Below are 19,738 nucleotides of genomic sequence, written 5' to 3' on the forward strand. Positions count from 1 at the left end.
TGTGATTTTGAATTGCATTTCCCTGATGGTGAGTGATGTTGAGATCTTTTGATGTGTCTGTTGCTGGCCACCCCATTTAATATCTATTTCCTCTAATTTATCCTACATATTACTGCTAAGTTTATGTTTCTAAGATATCTTTTTATCTCTTATTCTCCTGCTTATTTTTTAAAATTTGGTATGCTTATAGAATAAAATCAAAACCGCTTCATTTAGCATCAAACACCATCAATGTCTTGGTGTCTCTGGTAATACTATCCCTCATACAGTCTACCCTCTAGCCCAAGGGTCTGCTCCCATTCACCTGACTTTCATGCCTTATGCTGTTCTGCCTCTATACCTCTGATCATCTAACTTCCTCCACAGCTCCATTCCATTGCCAACAATGCCACTTCCTTCCATGATTTCTTTATCCTTCAAAGCCAAATCAAAAGATATTCTAGGGGCACCTGGGTGGCTCAGTCAGTTGAGCGTCCGATTCTTGGTTTCAGCTCAGATCATGATCTCAGGATTGTGAGATCAAGCCCCACATCGGACTCTGTGCTGAACATGGAGTTTGTTTAAGATTCTCTCTCCTTTTCCCTCTGGCCCTCCCCTCTCTCCCTCTCAGAGGAGAAAAAAAAAAAGATATCCCGATATTTGCCAAGAAACCTTTCTGATACTTTCTCTCCCCTCAAAGCAATAATCGCTGCTTTCCTGTCCTTTCACAGCACCTTAGAGTAACAAAAACATCCTGCCTATGTTACAGTTATTTATATTTCCAGTTTACCTCCTTTACTAAATTAAATTCATTATAGATAGGTTCCATTTTTCTCATTCCATTCTTCCTTTTGAATACAGTGAGGGGGAAATGTCCTCAAAGGTTTATAGGATAACTCTATTCCAATTCTAGCCTATAATTAACATACACAATATAACACAATTTAGCCCATAATTAAAATACACAATGCTACACAATTATATATATATATATCACACAATTATAATTACCTCTGGTGCATATGTTATTTTTATAAGGGAAAATAACTCCTCATAGGTACCAGTAAGAATTTTTTTTAAACTAAGTCAAATTTTTAAAAAAACACAACTTGAGATTAATGCTTTCTCTGTATTAGGGGAGAAAGTGATGACCATGACTTTTTCTATCTATATATCTGGCTCCAATCATTAAGAAATGAATTCGGAGGGTGCTTGGGTGGCTAAATCAGTTAAGTGTCCAACTCTTGGTTCAGGTCAGGTCATGATCTCTTGGGTCATGAGATAGAGCCCTATGATGTACTCCATGCTCAGTGGGGAGTCTGCCTGAAGATTCTCTCCCTCTGCCCCTCCTTCTACTCATATGAATGTGTTCTCTCTCTCTAAAGTAAATGAATAAATCTCTAAAAACAAACAAATAAGCAAATAAATAAAATGCATATTTCTAAAAAAATGAATTCAGGAATTTTCTATTCATCAAAAAATATAATTAACACAAACATGTAGTAAAAATTACAAGAATACTTTCAACATTGTTCACTGAATTCTAAGTTTTACAATAACTGAAGCTTATATTATTTTATTTTTTTGCCAAAATTTAAAATTTTCCCCTAAAAGGAGGCAGGAGTCCCCTAACCCACCTACTTTGGCCTCCTTACTTGAGTCTTTAGCATCCAGCTCTCAGTAGTTCATAATCAGCCCTTAAAAGTTGTAGTCTCTAATAAATCAAATAAAACTTATAAATAACCACAGATTTTTTTCCTTCCGTGTTAAGATCATTATAACTTAATTTTTCCAATGATTTTATCCAGAGATAAAACAGGAAAAGTCCATGCCTTATTAGGAAAGTGTGAGTGGCACCCACAATCAAAAACCCCAAAATCAGATGCATAGTTCTATAGTAAGTCTGTAATTCTTTTTTTTAAAGCTTTTATTTATTTATTCATGAGAGACACAGAGGGAGACACAGAGGCAGAGACATAGGCAGAGGGAGAAGCAGGCTCCATGCAGGAAGCCCGATGTGGGACTTGATCCCAGGACTCTGTGATCACATCCTGAGCCAAAGGCAGATGCTCAACCTCTAAGCCACCCAGGCGTCCTGTAAATCTGTAATTCTGAGTCTAAAAAAAGATATCTGATTATCTTGAAATACCAATAGGCTAACTAAAATAAGAAAATCTATATAATTTAACTTTGCTCATGAATCTCATAATTAATATAAGCCATGAATGAGGAGAATAAGTAAGATTCAAATGAGATAAAAATGATCAGCCCTGGGCAGACCGGTGGCTCAGCGGTTTAGCGCTGCCTTCAGCCCAGGGCCTGATTTTTGTTTAAATAAAATCTTTAAAAAAAAAAAAGATCAGCCCTTTCAAAGCCATTTGATGCTAAGAAAATTACAGCAATGTAGCATGCCAATGGAAAATATCATTACATGATATGATGAAGACATAATAAAATTACCTATATCATATGACCTAATCAGTATTTTAGCTTTTTTTTTTTTTTTAATTTTAATTTATTTATGATAGTCACAGAGAGAGAAAGAGAGAGGCAGAGACATAGGCAGAGGGAGAAGCAGGCTCCATGCACCGGAAGCCCGATGTGGGATTCGATCCCGGGTCTCCAGGATCGCACCCTGGGCCAAAGGCAGGCGCCAAACCGCTGCGCCACCCAGGGATCCCAGTATTTTAGCTTTTTAAGAGAACTTATTTACCCATCTATTTGGAAGGAAGGAAAAAGGGTATCATCCATCCCTCTCCAAAATAAACATCATATACAAAAACTAATTCAAAATGGATTGTAGGGGATCCCTGGGTGGCTCAGCGGTGTGGCGCCTGCCTTCAGCCCAGGGCATGATCCTGGATTCCCAGGATCAAGTCCCACATCGGCTCTCTGCATGGAGCCTGCTTCTCCCTCTGCCTGTGTGTGTGTGTGTGTGTGTCTCTCTCTCTGTGTCTCTCATGAATAAATGAATAAAATCTTTAAAAAAAATGGATTGTAAACCTAAATGTAAACACTGAAACTATAAAACTTTTAAAAGAAACTAGAGGTCTAAACCTTCATGACTTTCAATTAGGCAATGGATTCTTAGATATGACACCAAAAGCAGAAGCAGAGAAAAAAAAAATGGATAAATTGAATTTCATCAACATTTTTGTGCTTCAAATATTAACCTCAGGAGATAACTACTACCAGGTATTATTTATGGTTACCTAGATAACCACTACCTAGTATTTATGGTTACCCTTTGCTAAAATTTAGCTAATGTGTAGCTAAAGAAATATAACTATTTCAACACTATCCTAAGAGTAAACATGACTTAAAAAATGAAATCTGGAAATTTTTGGAAGTCTGTTACTAGAGATGCTTCACAATACGACTTTATCATATAATTCTGAAGAATAATCTACCTATCTATGAAGATCAACTGATACATGTTCAGGTCAAAATGAAAACTGCTTTACTATTCCCACATAAAATCTAATTAGGAAAATAAATCTGCTACATACACAGGGGCACCTGAGTGGCTCAGTCGGTTAAGTGGCTGCCTTCAGCTCAGGTCATGATCCCAAGGTCTTGGGATGGAGCCCTGCATTGGGTACCCTACTAGATGGCCAGCCTGCTTTTCCCTCTCACCACTTGTAGTCTCTAGCATGCTCTCTCTCTCTCTCTCTGTCTCTCTCTCTCAAGATAAAATCTTTAATAAAATAAATCTGCTACACACACACACACACACACACAAAAAAAAAAAACCCATATGTAATCTGAATCCCAATAGGAATGACCACCAGATTGACTTTATGGACATTTCTTTCCAACTAACATGGAAAACTGAGACCCTGCTCTAAGTAGTTATACTCTACCAAGTTTTGGATCATCAGGGTATCTGCTCCCCTCCATTAGTACAGATATCGAATATACAATACAATGCAGAAAGGGTGATAATATTATGAGGTTATTAGGACTTATTAAGTTAGGAGTTACTTTCAATATTTCTATTACTATTATTTACTTAACTATACATTCCATCCTATTCCAGAGATGCTATATGTTCATAATACATGCATGTATATGCTCATAAGGATTCAGAATTAATTTGAAAAGAATCCTCAGCCTTTAACTGCATTTATATACTCACTAAAATAGAAAAAGCCCTTGAGTGTTTCTTATATTTCTTGACTCAAATAATACAGTTACCATGGAATATCAGGCAACATGGAAAATAAAAGGAAAAAGAATAAACAGAAATGAGAGATTTCAAGATGCCTGGGTGGCTTAGTTGGTTAAACATCCAACTCTTGATTTCAACTCAGGTCATGATCTCCAAGACATGAGATCAAGCCCTGAGTCAGGCTTCCTGCTCAGTGGGGAGTCTGCTGGGATTCTCTCCTTCTCCCTCTGCCCCTCCCCTCTGTTCATGTGCATGCATGCATGGTTTCTCTCAAATAAATAAATAAATAAAATCTTAAAAAAAAAAAAAAAAAGGAGAGATTTCAAGTTTTGAATCTTACCTAAATCAGTCTTAGGAATATAATAGTTTTTAAAGGGAACTATTAAGATATCTTATTTGGTTATTACACATACCTTGCTGAGCCAAAGTTGATCTTAGCATCCCAGTCTTTGACCAGATTTTTATTTGTCCATCTTCTCCAACTATAAAGAGAAAAATTAATGATATTTTTATCTATAGGAAATAAATTTAAACATGAAATTTGCATATAAAAATCAGTATACCTATATTAATACATATTTAAAATTCAGACACAATTTACTCATTAGGTGACAGTGCTTCATAACTGTAGAATTTAATTGAAATTACTTTGAAATAATTTTATCAGAGTAGCCTAACTCCCATGCCAAAAATTTTTATCTTTTTCCTTTAATCTTAGATTTGTGAGTATATTATTCAAATAATGCTATCATTTTCACTGAAATCTTCATCCTAGAATTCTAAGAAAAGTGCTTTCAGTACAATAAGAAGAGTTGCAGGCAAATTCTCCAGTGAGTTAAGCTATCCAACATCTTGAATCTGAGACAGAACCACCCAGCTAAATTAAGTTGTTCCTTGTTCCACAGAAACTGTGAGATAATACATGTTTATTATCTTAAGCCATTATCTTTTAGAGTTATTTGTTAGACAACATTAGATAAATAATACCACAGCTGAAGATGAGAATACTTACAATAGGGCAGGAGGTGGGAGAATGACGGAATGAAGGTAAAGTTCAGTTAAATAAGAATATTTTGATATTTAAAATTTAAAGAACTACAACTTTTATTTACCCCATAATTAGCCATTTCAAAAGCCTCGACAGAACATTCTCCATAAGTCATAAATGAAAACTAATAATTAACATGACATTCTGAATTATAACATTACCTACCAGCCTAGTTCAATGCTGTGCCAATTATATGTTCTTAAACAATGAAATACATTATTACTAAAGAAAATATTCTGATTCTGTGAAAATTTTTCTTTAAAAAATGTATTTAAAGGACGCCTAGGTAGCTCAGTGGTTGAGCACCTGCCTTAGGCCCAGGGTGTGATCCTGGAGTCCTGGGATCGTGTCCTGAATCGGGCTCCCTGCATGGAGCCTGCTTCTCCCTCTGCCTATGTCTCTGCCTCTTTCTTTCTGTGTCTCTCATGAATAAATAAATAAAATCTTAAAAAAATAAAATTAAAAATGTATTTAAAATGTCATTTTTGCAGACAGCTTACCTGTAACTAATGCTGTTCCTTCATAATTCCATCTTCCTGCAAGAACTGCTCCACAGTGAGCTTCTACGCTCTTTTCCACTCTTCCTAACTTAGAAATTAGATGAAATTTACCTAAAAGAAATTATACTTGAGAAATCTATTTGAATTTACTCAATCAAAACGAACAAGGGGTGGTAGAAAGGGAGGTGGGCGGGGGGTAGGGGTGACTGGGTGACGGGCACTGAGGGGGGCACTTGATGGGATGAGCACTGGGTGTTATGCTGTATGTTGGCAAATGGAACTCCAATAAAAAATAAATAAAAAAAAAAGAATTTACTCAATCAACAAGTATCTGTTGAGTGCCTACTACTAGACTAGTTAGCATAGTGGTAGGCACTGGAGACCTAAGGACAAATAATATTCCTATTCAAATAATTGTTCCCACTCTCAAGGAAAAAACAAATCCATTGGAAAATAGGCAGGAAAACAAAACTATAAAACCTTGAAACAAATGGTGTAATAGAAGTATGTATATGATGCTACAGTAGATCAGAAAAACAATCAATCTCCTCTGGGATATGGTCAGAGGAGCTGAGAAGCAGAGTTTTGCAATCTTGATGGGGTTTGTTTGTGTTTTTCTTGGCAAGCTATAGAAAAGCTGGAAAAGGTGTAGAGAATAGGAACTAGGAAAGTTAAATGGTGCTAAAAAATAAACTGAGGCAAGGGCACCTGGGTGGCTCAGTGGGTTAAGTATCTGACTCTTGATTTCAGCTCAGGTCATGATCTCAGGATCATAAACTGAGCCCTACATTGGGCTCTATCCTTGGCCTGGAGCCTGCTTAAGATTCTCTATCTCTACTCCTCCTCCCCACCCCCAATCTCATTTAAAAAAAAAAGATTCTCTCTTTCTCTATGCCCCTCCTCTCCTTTCTCCTCTCTAAAAATAAAAAATAAATAAACTAAGGCCTACCAAAAAATTTTAAGAGTTTATTTGAACAAAAATTTTCCAATTGGGCAATACTAAACCATAAGTGGTAAAGAAGGGGCTTTACCAATAGGAGTTCAGGGAGAGACTTTTATAGAGAAAAGTGGAAGCAAAGTAAGGAAATTATTGATTGGCTATAGCCTAAGGCCTAGTTGGCTATTTGTGACTGGTTGTCCTTAGGTTTCAATTTCAAAACCTTGAAGCATTTACAGACAGATTTTGGTTTGCTCACACTGGCCAAAGGCTTTAGGGCTATCTGTTTAATGGCCATGTTGTTTAATTAATTTAACAATTTATAATTCCAAATTTTAAAATACTTGTCTTAAAAGATTTCATATTGTGCCAGGCTCTAGGTAGAAAAAAAGGAGCAGGCTACTTGGTTGCTAGCCTCAAAAAGTTCACACACATATAGGTAAAAAGTAAAAACTTACAACCCTAAAGGACCTAAGCAAACTAAGGATGTCAATGGGACAAATCAACTGTGTAAAGAATAAATGCTACATAAAGCAGAGAAAAGATCAGTGTAGTTTTAAATAATCATGAAATCTAAGAATATATAGCTCATAATAAAATAACTAAGTACAGTGAAATTAGAAACTTCCCCCAAATCAATATATATATGTTTTAGTATATATATTTACACATATATATTAAAACATATATATATTTCAAAGTAAAAAAATAATGTGGCTATCTCATCAAATTTTGACTCAGAGAATTTATTTTGTTTGAATTCACTTTCAACCTAAGGCTTTTCAAGACTGGCTTAATATTAACACTTCATTAAAAATATATCTAAGTCAGATGCTTGAGATAGCTTTAAAACATTTCTCTGGAAAACTCTAATACAGATGGCTTTGAAACATTTAACACCCAGCACCCTGTGGTTATTTCTGTAACCATCTACCCATTCTTATTAACAAAGTCATTACCTCTTTTTTTACACACAGTGCAAATTATTTGCAGCTCTGTTGCAGCATTTTTTATTGGCTATGATCCCTGATCTGTATCAGGGCAGGGGGCCATGTCTTAGTCATATTTTTATTTGCAATAGTGTGTTTACATAATCAGCATTTGTTAAATTTAACCAACTCAGTAACTATCTCCTAACTTTAAATAAATAAATAAATAAATAAATAAATAAATAAATAAATAAAAGACTGCACTGACATTCTTTTTTTCTCATTCCATTCAATAGCTTTACTTTCTCATCATTCATTTTCTAGGCTCTCTACAATAAGCTACTCTTCTCCTTCATCTAACTACCCACTAGCAGCATCTGCTTTTCCTCATACCTTCCTTTTAACTTTATATTTATTGCTGTGTCATTTTTTAATGTAATAAGATTACTCTGAGTTCAACTGTTATTATTTAACTGTTATTATTCAACTCTGAATAAGATTACGCTGAATTCAATGTTATTATATAATAGTATTAATATATTCTGAATTCAACTTGAAATTAATTGGGATATACTTTTTTAATGCATTGCTTTACAGAGAAAACACAAGGGGGAAAAATCTCAAAAGAGGAAACTAAAGATGACATAGAGTAAGAGGAAAGCTAATCCTGTGGCCATTGTTTACTTTATCCAGGTCTGTTCTCACTAAATGTTAACATATTGCCTAGCACAGAATTTCCACATAATAAACAACTGTTGCATAAAATGAATGAGTCCATCACCAAAGAGATTAACCAATTAACTCTTAAATCAGAAATGAAAGATCCAGAAATTTCCTTTCAATTTATTCCACATTTGAGAAATTGTATTTATTTAGATCATTGATTTTTTTATCCTAATTACCTAATACTGATTTTCTGATAAGTGCTAAAATTATTCTTGCTTCCTATGACCTCACAGAAGACACATACTACGACAGCTAGGGTCAGCTCTTTGCATAGATTTGGCACTCAATAAATCTATTTTGTCTAGGTACAGATTGCTTGAGTACTACACCTACCAAAAAGCATAAATATAAAATTACATATATCAGTATTTTTATTTATTAAAAAATGTTCTAAGTAGTATTCATACCCAAAGTGGGTCTTGAACCCAAGATCCTGATCAAGAGTTGTAAGCTCTACCAACTGAACTGGCCAGGTGCTCCCATATTGTAAATATTTTAAGCCCTAAATTATCCATTTAACTATTTTGTTTCTTCTCTCCAACTTTTCTATAATCTTTAAAAATGCAAGACTCAAACTACAGATCAATTTATTTCTAATTATTTGCAGGAGTGGTGTTGAGAATATAATTGATACAGTTATATTAATATATTGATTTATTGAACAAAAATAGATTTAGAAAACAAACATGGATATTTAAATTCTGAGGTATAAAATTAACCTTTTGTTCATTAAAGAAAACAAAACTTTTTTAAAAGAGGGAAATGTTATAAAAGAGAAAAAGAACAGAGGAAACATTAAAATTATATAAAACACATTTCTTAAGGTTAGAAATGCCTTAGGAAATGTCCATGGAAACATGAAAGGGCTTGGAATAGGGTGTTAGGAAAAAGGACACAAGAGCACTTTTGCAGACTGTTTAATAGCAGAAATGATTTGGCAGATGGTTGCAAAAAGCCACAGAGATCTGTAACAAACTACTAACTTATGATAAAAAGAAATGAACACACAAATTCTTTTTAAAGTGGGATTTTTAAGTAGACATATTAACTAACAAAATATGGGACTTATTTTAAGATATCTAATACAATGTATTAAAAAAAAACCTCAGTAAATATAATTTAAGGAGAATTTAGCAGCTTTACAAAAGATTTTATACCAGAATTCCTTTACATGGCAGCTCCTCTAACGCATTTTACATAATTCAATTATTTTTTAAATGTAAATCTTTTACTACAGTGTCAACTATCTCTTCTAAAAAGTAATATACAGCTACACGAAATATTCAAAAAGTAGTAGTAATGTTGGAGAGAATTATTGGTAAGACAAAGTACTTGGCAAAAGTCTATGTATTTCAAGACCTGCCATCAAATCTCAGGGATCTCTTTTGGAATGTTACACTGTACAGAAGAGGGACTCAAAAACTGTAACCCTTTTGTACGGACTTTGGGGGAGAAAAATCAAGAGGAGAAAGTTGGTGGCAACTAGAAAAGAGAACCTCCTGAGCAGTAAATTAAATTCTGAAGAAAAAATTTTTTTAAGAATTGGGTTATCATACAAAATGAAAAAAGTCCTAGAGATATGCTGTACAATGTTGTGTTATAGTTAGCAATACCACACTATATATTTAAAAACTTATTAATAGGCTAGGTTTTTTTGTTATGTGTTTTTTTAACCAGAATAGTATTTTTTTTTTAAGTATTGGGTTATCAAAGAATAGAGCTGTGATAGATAAAATGACCTCAGATGTTTATCCGGCAGCAAACACCTTGACCACCTCCCACTACTTTCTTCTGTCTTAAACATTTCTTTTTTTATTTTTGGATGCTTTTTTCTACCTTATCCATTTCTTTTCTTTGATCTATCATACTTTTTCCAGTCTTTCACAAGTTCCTAGATATCCCTCATCCTAGCTTAGAAGAAAATACTCAACTATTCTGCTTTGGTTCTCAGGTCTTCCCACATCTAGCTGTGGCATGTAATGTTATTTGTTTTTTTATGCAATAAAAATAAAAATTAAATTAAATGCTATAGTTTCTCAGGAGTCATAGGGGCACCTGGGTGGCTCAGTCAGTTGGCATCAGCTCAAGTCATGATCCCACTGTTTTGGGATCTAGCCCTCTATCCAGCTCCATGTTCAGCGGGGAGTCTGCTTCTCCCTTTCCCTCTGTTCTGCCCCAACCCACCCTGCTCCTGTATGGTCTCTCGTATGTGCTCCCTCATGCTCTGCTCTCTCTCTCTCTCTCTCAAATAAATAAATAAAATCTTTTTTAAGTCAATATATTTATACTTATATATTTAAATAAATTTCACAAATTTATCTTTTAAATTACATGCTTACATTAAATTTTTTCCCTAGCAGAAAGTGTTTTCTCTAAGGCCAATTTGAAATAGAGACCCAAGCAATTATTCTTTAGTTGAGTGTAATTAAGTGATCTTAATTCAGAGAAACACTCAGACAACATGAATTATCAAGACTTATAACATTTATTGTCCATATGCACTAGATAAAAGTCAATTCTCACATACTATTAAGTTTAAAAAGGAAAATGCAAAGAAAATATATGGTATGACTCTGTGTAATACAGAAGATGAAATGAGAAAATATGCCTGTATCTGTTTATTTTTGCCAAAAGAAACACAGAAAGGATAAATCAGAACCAAAGAGATTGTTTACCTACAGGGAGTAAATAGAAACAGGGTGTATGGGATTGAGTGGGTAGGAGTGATGACAGAGCTTTGAGTATTTTTTTTAATATAGCATTGTCTTTGTGGAACCATCCCTGTTAATGTTTTACATATTCAAAAATAATCAAATCAACAAGGATGGAGGAGAAAGGAAAACTTAAGTAAAAAACAAACAAATAATACATTTAACTATATTCTAGATGAATAACATGACAAGGAAGGGGGAAATGCAAGTAGCTTTTGAACACAGGACTTTGACTCTATATACTCATTATAAAGATAAAAGCAAAAGTTAATAATATTAAACTCAAAAAATAATAATAATAATATTAAGCTCTAGTTTTTTGAAGTAGTATAATTAGCCATTCTGAAGCGACCTATGTGTATTGTAGAATTGAACGAGTAAATATATTGAGACTAACAGGCTCCCTCACTGTTTCTAAGTATGGAAAAGAGAAAGACTAGAATTAACCCTGTGATGTTGAATTGGTGGCATCAGAATGAACTCATGGTTTTTAGTATGGAAAGGAAGGAAGGAGAAAAGGAAGGAAAGAAAAGGGAGGGGGAAAAGGGAGGAAGAAAGAGAAAGAAATAGCTGTAGATATATTTCTTAATATATATTTATATCCTTATTTCTTAGCTCTCTGAAGGACCTTGAAATACAGCATTGTTAGCATTCTCATCTTGTTTTTAAAATACTAATAAGCACCAAGAAAAGAACAGGTCTTCTTGGAGAAATGGATGATTTAAGGGCTGGAACTGGGAAAACACAAGATAAGCCCTAAACATCTTGTGCCAGCAAAGAAGTGCTCAAAAATGATGAGGAAACATTACCCCACCTCCAAAAAATTCACTGGAGCTGGCTAGATGGGGTTCCACTGGCCAAAGCTGGGACAATTTTCACAACAAAATCAAAAATTACAACATCAGGATACTAAAAAAAATAAATAAATAAATATCTATGAGTCTAATCTGACATGATTAAACAAAAAAATGGGTAGGAGAGGGGAGACTCTTCCTTGCAGCAGAACATCAACTAATCAATATGGAAGGAATTACGGAGTTTGAAAAAAAACCCCACCATTTGGCAACCATCTGAGTAATAATGATTCAGCCAAATATCAACAATAGATGCTAAAATAGAAGGAGGAAGTTTAAGGAGGAAGAGAATATTTTTACATAGTTTGAAAGTATCTGTTCACAAATTTTTTATTGAAAGGTAAAAATAGTAACTTCACAGTGGATTAATTTAGTGAATACAACCTTCCAAAGTAATCACAGTTAACATCACTAATAATGGGTCAAACCAGCATCATGAATCTCTCAATCTGATGCCCTAATTATTGCTTTAAAAAAATGTGTAAGCAAAACCTAATTATGAGGAAATATCAGACAAACACAAATTGCAGGACATTCTATAAAGAAAAAACAGGTTTGTTTTTTTTTTTTTTTTGAAAAAACAGGTTTGTATTATTTAAAACTGTCAAGGTCATAAAAGAAAGGCTGAGGAGACTCTAGATTAAAGAAAGTTAGAGAGATATGACAAAAGCAATGTGTTATTCTGTACCAGAAAAAAACAAATTTCTATAAAAGATGTTATTAGGACAATTGTTAAAATTTGTATATGAACTGTACATTTAATATAACATCAATGTTAAATTTCCTGATTTTGATCAATGTTTTGTAGTTATATAACAGAAAATCCTCGGGGTGCTTGGGTGGCTCAGTTAAGCATCTGTGTTCAGCTCAGGTCATGATCCCAGGGTCCTGGGATCAAGCCCTGTGTCAGACTCCCAGCTCAGCATGGGAGCCTGCTTCTCTCTCTCCCTCTGTCCCTGCTTGTGTATTCTCTCTCTTGCTCACTCTCAATCTCTCAAATAAATAAATAAAATCTTAAAAAAAAAAAAAAAGAAACCCAGAAAATCCTCATTCTTGGGAAATGCACTTAAGTATTTATGGTAAAAGGGGCATGTCACACGTCTAGAAGTATATAAATTACCCTTAAATATTTAGGGGGAAAATATGTGTGTGTGTGTGTGTGTGTGTGTGTGTGTAGAGAAGAGGGGTAGGGAGAGAGGCAGAGAGCCACTGATAAAGTACATGGGATAAAATGTTAACAATTAATGAATTTGGATAAAGGATATGCAGGATTTATTTGTACTGTATAATCTGTACTACCTTTCAGTAAATGTGAAATTATATAAAAAGTTTTGTGGTTTTTTTTTTTAAGTCAACCCTTCATTTTATCATCTGAGGTAAGCCAAATTCTAGCTATGGTTCAGAGTCAATCTTCTAAGTGCCAACTGCTTTCACACAATATCTCACTTAATCAAGACTCAGAAAAATCAGGTTAAAAAAATACTATGGTAAATTCATCTCCAAAGAAGTGGAATCTGATTTGATACTTTGCCATAACATCCCTTCTCTCTTCTGGTTACAAAAGCCCTCTTCTCTCTTTCCCTTTCCATGGTGGCCTGAGGCCTGCTATGCTCAGTCAATGTCTCATTCCCTTGACTAAAATGATTCTCTCATGGGCATATAACCCAAGCTCGATCAGGACTCTCTCTGAAACTTGTCTGCAAGAGATACTGAGGAAGAAGCACTTTCTCTGTGACATTTCTTTTCTAGGATGAGCCTTGAGCTCCTGGCTGCTACTATGCTCACCTTGGATGGAGAGAGCCCATCCAAGAGATGGTGAGAATGGGGGCTAATGCAGCTGTATTTGGAGATCTACCCCTGGAGTTACGTGAACCCAAAAAACCCCATCTGTGCATAAATTACTCAAGTAAGTTTCCACTACTTTTGATGGATGTATCAAATCGACATAGTAGATATAATGTAATACAGACAAAAACAGCTCACATTATTTCTAAAATAAAATCATTACCTCAAAAAAGAAGAAAAATAATGCTTTTTACTCAACAGTAATAAAGCTACAGTCATATTAAATAAATCTCCAACTCTGTTAAGTGGAAATCAACATGTACTAGAAAATAAAGACAATATCTAATGGCTTACTAAATGTTGCATGGTGTCCATATTTTCACGTGGTTTCCAATTTTTTTTAGTGTGGTTATGTTATAAAGTTAAATTTGATGAAATTAGAAACTAAAACTGAGAAAAGCTTAATAACTATTTTCTGTGAGATGACCGAAAAAGTAAAGCTGAAAGCTCAGATCAAATCCCAGGATATGCCAGCTTAATTCACTTCCTTCCATGACCATATAGCTTTATAGCCTAAACACAAACCAAATGACTACAAAGAATATAGATTAAATATGTGTAGATGAAGGTATGCAGATCTAGAAATATTGGCTTTGTGAAACAACTAAAAGCATAAGTCATACTAATAGACTATCTCTTTTAAATACAAAGATGAGTGTATGATATTTATTAAAAACTTACCATCAGAACTTGTGAGGACAAAGCTTTCTGCTTGAGTTTGTTTCTTTATGCCTAAACTTTTTGGAAACCAGTGAAGATCTATTGGGTAAATATCATCAGGAAGCTTTACTATTTGACTTGTTTCACCAGTTAACAAATTCCACTTCACTATCTGATGATCATCACTACATGAATACAGTTCTTCAGCAGTAGTCCAGCCCACACAGCTTACTAATTCTTGATGTGTCACCGTGTTAAGGAGACATAAAATGAAAAAGCCTTAAATCTTAATAAATAAAATAATTTGCAGATGTAGGTTATAAGAAAAAGATAAAATAGGGTCAAATATTTCAAGCTTCTAAATATGCTTTTCATTTCACGACTTTCATATTTTTTCCATATAAAGGAAAATAACATCAAGACAGTTGTAAGAAGAATGGAGAGCAAGAAATCCACATGGCGAAGAGGAAAAAAAGAAAGATCTGGCAACATGAAAAATCTTAAATTGTGTTACAAAATATTCCATAAATAAGGTGAAAAGATACACAAAAACACCTAACAAATCGAAAGGTATGAAAGAATATACACTTAACTGTTGGGAGATAGGTGAAAAGAAAAGGGAACTATAGTTTTTAAATCTACGTAGATCCATAATATTTAAGTCATTAGAATAAATATGTATTATTTTGATAAGTTAAAAAAAATCAAAGTGTTAAAAGAAGACTGAATTCTAACAGTAATATACCTGCTTAAATCATACATTATAATCACAATTTACCTAGGAAAAAACCTACAGCTTAACTGCCAAAACTAAAATCTTACCATACTTTTTGACATTAAACTCAGGAAACAATTCAACTATAATTTACTACATCTACATGATGCATAGCAGTGGATAAGATATGAACTCTAAAATTCCTACTTTATTTAACTTATTTTTCTCGGTCTCTGATTTATCAGAATTTCTAGAAATTGAGGAGCTCAAGTAGCCCTCTCTTCCTCCACCAGAACTGGCTGGTTACCCTAGCAGAACCGTGTGTATAGAGAAGGCATTTCAGTTTGTCATTTACGAGGAACCTTTCTCTTGTTTATATCTGGGTATCTATATTACCAGCTCATTCCTAGTTGGGTTGTTTGTTCTCCTGTTGTTTTTGTATAATCCTTTTACTTCCTTCTCCTCTCACTAGTGCTTTCTACTGGCTTATTTCAGCAATCAAAAAACTCTAAGGAGGGCAGCCCCGGTGGCGCAGCGGTTTAGTGCCGCCTACAGCCCAGGGCGTGATCCTGGAGACTCTGGATGAGTCCCACATCAGGCTCTCTGCATGGAGCCTGCTTCTCCCTCTGCCTGTATCTCTGCCTCTCTCTCTCTCTCTGCATCTCTATGAATAAATAAATAAAATCTTAAAAAAAAAAAAAAACTCTAAGGAAAAAGAAAGAAACGATGTGCCATAGTATTCTGGAATGTTCTAAGATTTGTTTAATACTTCAAAATGATAGATTAAGCAAATAACCAAAAAGGTAAAAGAGAAATTATAGGCAGATCTTAAAAGTCTGCAAAAAAAGGGTAATAAAGTAGCATTGGAATATTCAGCATATAATCTAAACAAAAGGACTGCAATATCCTGAGACCATTACTGAAAAATTGTTCCAATATAATTGCTATAACCTAAGCAATGTTAAGTAAAACCTAACATTAGAAAGGGAGAATGTTAGATAAAACCAAGAAAGGAAAAAATATACAGACACATACACACACACACACATAACACACATCCATTCCAAAACAAAAAACAGTATGTTTATCCTTACATAAATTGCTGTAAGTACACATCACATGTGTGTGATGTATCTTATGACTAAGATATCTTAGTCATATCTAAGACTATGGGAGAAATGAGGGACTGACAGATTAAGAAAGTTGAAAAAACTGCTATTATTCTTCAAGTTGAAATGGTAAAAGCAGACAATGGACACAGCTGAAATCTGTAAGGGGGGTGCCTGGGTGGCTCAGTGGTTGAGTGCCTGCCTTCGGCTCAGGGCGTGATCCCAGAGTTCTGGGCTCCCTGCTCTGCTTCTCCCTCTGCCTATGTCTCTGCCTTCTCTCATGAATAAATAAATAAAATCTTTTAAAAAAAAAGAAATCTGTAAGACTGTATATGGCATGAGGACACTTTTTGAAAAGACAGTAAATATGATATAAGGAGAATTAAAAGGAATTATATCTTCACTCTAAGGGTAAAATAAGTAAGATAATAAAAATTTTAAAACTTTGATCAAATGTCTAAACAGTGCTTTGTTATCTCCTATGAAGGACCACATTTTTCTCTATTTCAAATATATCACAGATCAACATATTATAAGATAAAATAAAAATGAATTATTAGAAAAATGATCTTATATTTGGGTGTTGTGACAATGTCAAATTGCTACCAAAATTTCTTACCTCTTACTTTCTAATTTCTGTACTTTACCTTCACAGACCTGCAATGAAGTTACAGTTGATTCTTACAGAAGCACTAATCTAAATAACTAAGAATGAAGGTAGAGAGACCTGTCATATCTTCTTGACACATAATTAGGTATTCCTGTTACCAAAATATAGGGTCGTGCATTTGAGAAAATATTTACAATAGCTACCTTCCCACATGAAATAATAGAGGCCTGACTGCTCAGATTTCCCCAGCTTATCCTCCACTTTATCGTGAGTATGAAGAAATAGAGCAGAACTCAATGAAAACACACTAGATCGCATTAGCAAAGAAATTATTTGGTTTAAAAAAATCTGCTCTTTAAGATCCTAGTAGACTAAACAAAAACTATGTTTTATGTACTTAAGCACAGTACTTAAGTGGAGTTAGAAAAATGTCAATAAGAATTTGAAAGTAAGATTTAGAGCAAATAGTTTGCTTTGGAAAATTACCTCTAACACATGATCTCAAATATTTCAAAAACAATTTGGCTAAATTACCATTAAAAGGATGAAAAAAATCCACTAACTAGAATACAAAATAGAAAACTTTAACAATACTCTTGTAAGATGATCACAATAAGGTTTATAAGCATTAAAAGGATATGTTTTGGTTCTTTTAAAAGAGATATCTTCAGTCTCATGTCTCCACTTTCAGCAATATTTTAAAATGCAACTTGATTGTATTCACTGTAAAAATAAAGGGAAAAATATAAAATCTTCATTACAAACACCTGTACACAAAAAAATAAAGGCAAGCAAAACATCTTAGCACTCCAAAGACAATGAAACACCTTTAATACTGTTGGCATTAAATACACGGAAAGAAGAAAACTAGTCAGTGTGCTAATCCTGCCAAGGAGTGACTGGAAGCCCTGGGTTGCACTCCAGAGGTCCTCTACAACCTGCCTGAAAACAGTTTCACAAGTGCAGAACACCACTACATCTAATCAGGTAAATAATTTCCAAAGGCTGTCCAGGAGCCAAATCAAAAGACTCTATAAACTGGGAAACCCTTAATGGCAGATCAACATTGGTCCTATTGAATGGTTATATGTTGGAATAAATTCCCAAGATCTAATCAAGGGATCAAGGCCTTAATTTTAAGGGCCTCAATTATGGAGCCTACATGTCAATATTATGACATCATCAATCTGAGGTTCGTGGGAAGTAGATAACTGCCCAACAGGTATGTTAGCCATGGTGGCAATGTAAAAATAAGTGAGTTATTTAAGGAAAAGGTAATAAATCTCTTATAAAAACTATAAAAAAAATCACAATGTAATTGTCAAATAAAAATATGGAAAAAGAAGAGTAATATTCCCCCAAATAACCATGTCATCAGAAGATACAAATCAAATGGAGTTTCTGCAAAGAAATTAAAAATAGAACTACCCTACAATCCAGTAATCACACTACTGGGTATCTACCCAAAGAATACAAAACCACTAATTCAAAAGGATATTATGTACCCCTATATTTATTGCACCATTATTTTCAATAGCCAAATTATGGATAAAGAAGAGGTGATAGGGACTCATGGGTGGCTCAGCAGTTGAGCATCTGTCTTCAGCTTAGAGCATGATCCTGGGGCCCTGGGATCAAGTCCTGCATCGGGCTCGCCACAGGGAGCCTGGTTCTCCCTCTGCCTATATCTCTGCCTCTCTGTGTCTCTCATGAATAAATAAATAAAATCTTAAAAAAAAAAAAAAGAAGAGGTGATATATATGTATCTATATCTATATATATATGAAGAACAAACATGATTACCAGAGGGTCAGTGGGTGAGGATGAAATAGGTCATAAAGATTAAAGAATACACTTAACACGAAGAGTACTGAGTAATGTATAAAATTGTTGAATCACTATATTGTACACCTAAAACTAATATAACACTGTATGTCGCTGGAGTGAAAGTAAAAAACTTAAACTGGGGTGCCTGGGCAGGTCAGTTAGTTAAGCGTCAGACTCTTGATTTCAGCTCCGGTTATGATCTCAGGGTAATGAGATTGAGCCCAGGTTCTGGCTCTGCGCTCAACAAGGAATCTGCCTGAGATTCTTTCTCTCTCTCTCTCCCTCTATACTCCCCTCCCCCCAAATCACGTGCACACATGCACAACCTCTCTCTCTCTTTTAAATAAATAAATAAATATATTTTTAAAAACTCCTCTTGGGAGCACCTAGGTAGCTCAGTGGGTTAAGCACCTAACTCTTGATTTTGGCTTAGATCATAATCCCTGAGGTCCTGATATTGAGCCCGGGGTCAGGTTCCCAGCTCAGCAGGGAGTCTGCTTGTCTCCCTCTTCCCTTCTCCCTGCTCACTCACTCTCAAGTAAATAAATAAATCTTCAAAAAAAATTTATAAATAAATTACTCTTATTTAAAAATATATATATAAACCAAGAAAATTGCTAAATTGTCTGAATCTAATTTATAGTTACAGAATTCTTTCTGAGTAATATCACTAGACAAAAAAGAAAAAAACAAATGAAAGAGTAATTAAAGGAATAAAAGTCTTTTCCCCCAATAGAAAATTACTGCTAACTACATCAAAGGAGGTGCTGAGTATAGGCAAGTATTCAGTGGGTATCCCTTAGATATTTCTCATTCTCCCAAATCCAAGAAGACTTTTAGATCAGCAAAGTGCTAAATACAACTGTATTTCAAAACACCTTTTCCACTTATTCTGCTCATAAATTTGTTAGACTGGTGGGGGTGGGGACTATTAAAACCACAGAAAAAATCTGAAGTTTTATGGTCAACCAATATGCAACTAGGGTCAAAACATTTCTCTTCTAGATAGTTCACTTAGGGAGACCTCTGTTTTTCTTAAAAAGTATCAACCTAGCCAGAGCAAGAATACACTCTCTTCTAGGCACACCTTCCAAGGCTTACTTTTTGGTCCTTAGGA

The 19,738-nt window shown here is 34.4% G+C and overlaps 1 protein-coding gene across 7 annotated transcripts in view; it reads right to left on the minus strand.

Moving 5' to 3' along the window:
• The window catches only part of IFT80 (intraflagellar transport 80), a 123,301-nt gene that overhangs the window by 90,167 nt on the left and 13,396 nt on the right, over positions 1 to 19,738 (minus strand). For 5 of the 7 annotated variants that reach the window (XM_049105826.1, XM_049105828.1, XM_049105824.1 and 2 more), the window contains exons 2-5: positions 17,433 to 17,517; positions 14,382 to 14,601; positions 5,699 to 5,809; positions 4,564 to 4,632 (exon numbers count right to left, since the gene is read on the minus strand). In XM_049105826.1, the coding sequence (XP_048961783.1) occupies positions 4,564 to 4,632; positions 5,699 to 5,809; positions 14,382 to 14,601; positions 17,433 to 17,471 (439 nt within the window). In that variant the 5' untranslated portion in view covers positions 17,472 to 17,517. Of the gene's footprint in view, positions 1 to 4,563; positions 4,633 to 5,698; positions 5,810 to 14,381; positions 14,602 to 17,432; positions 17,518 to 19,738 lie in introns of those variants that run through there. The other 2 variants (XM_025425415.2, XM_025425417.3) reach the window with 2 other exon arrangements.

The sequence above is a fragment of the Canis lupus genome, chromosome 34 (genome assembly GCF_003254725.2).
Source record: "Canis lupus dingo isolate Sandy chromosome 34, ASM325472v2, whole genome shotgun sequence".
Classification (NCBI taxonomy): Eukaryota; Metazoa; Chordata; class Mammalia; order Carnivora; family Canidae; genus Canis; species Canis lupus.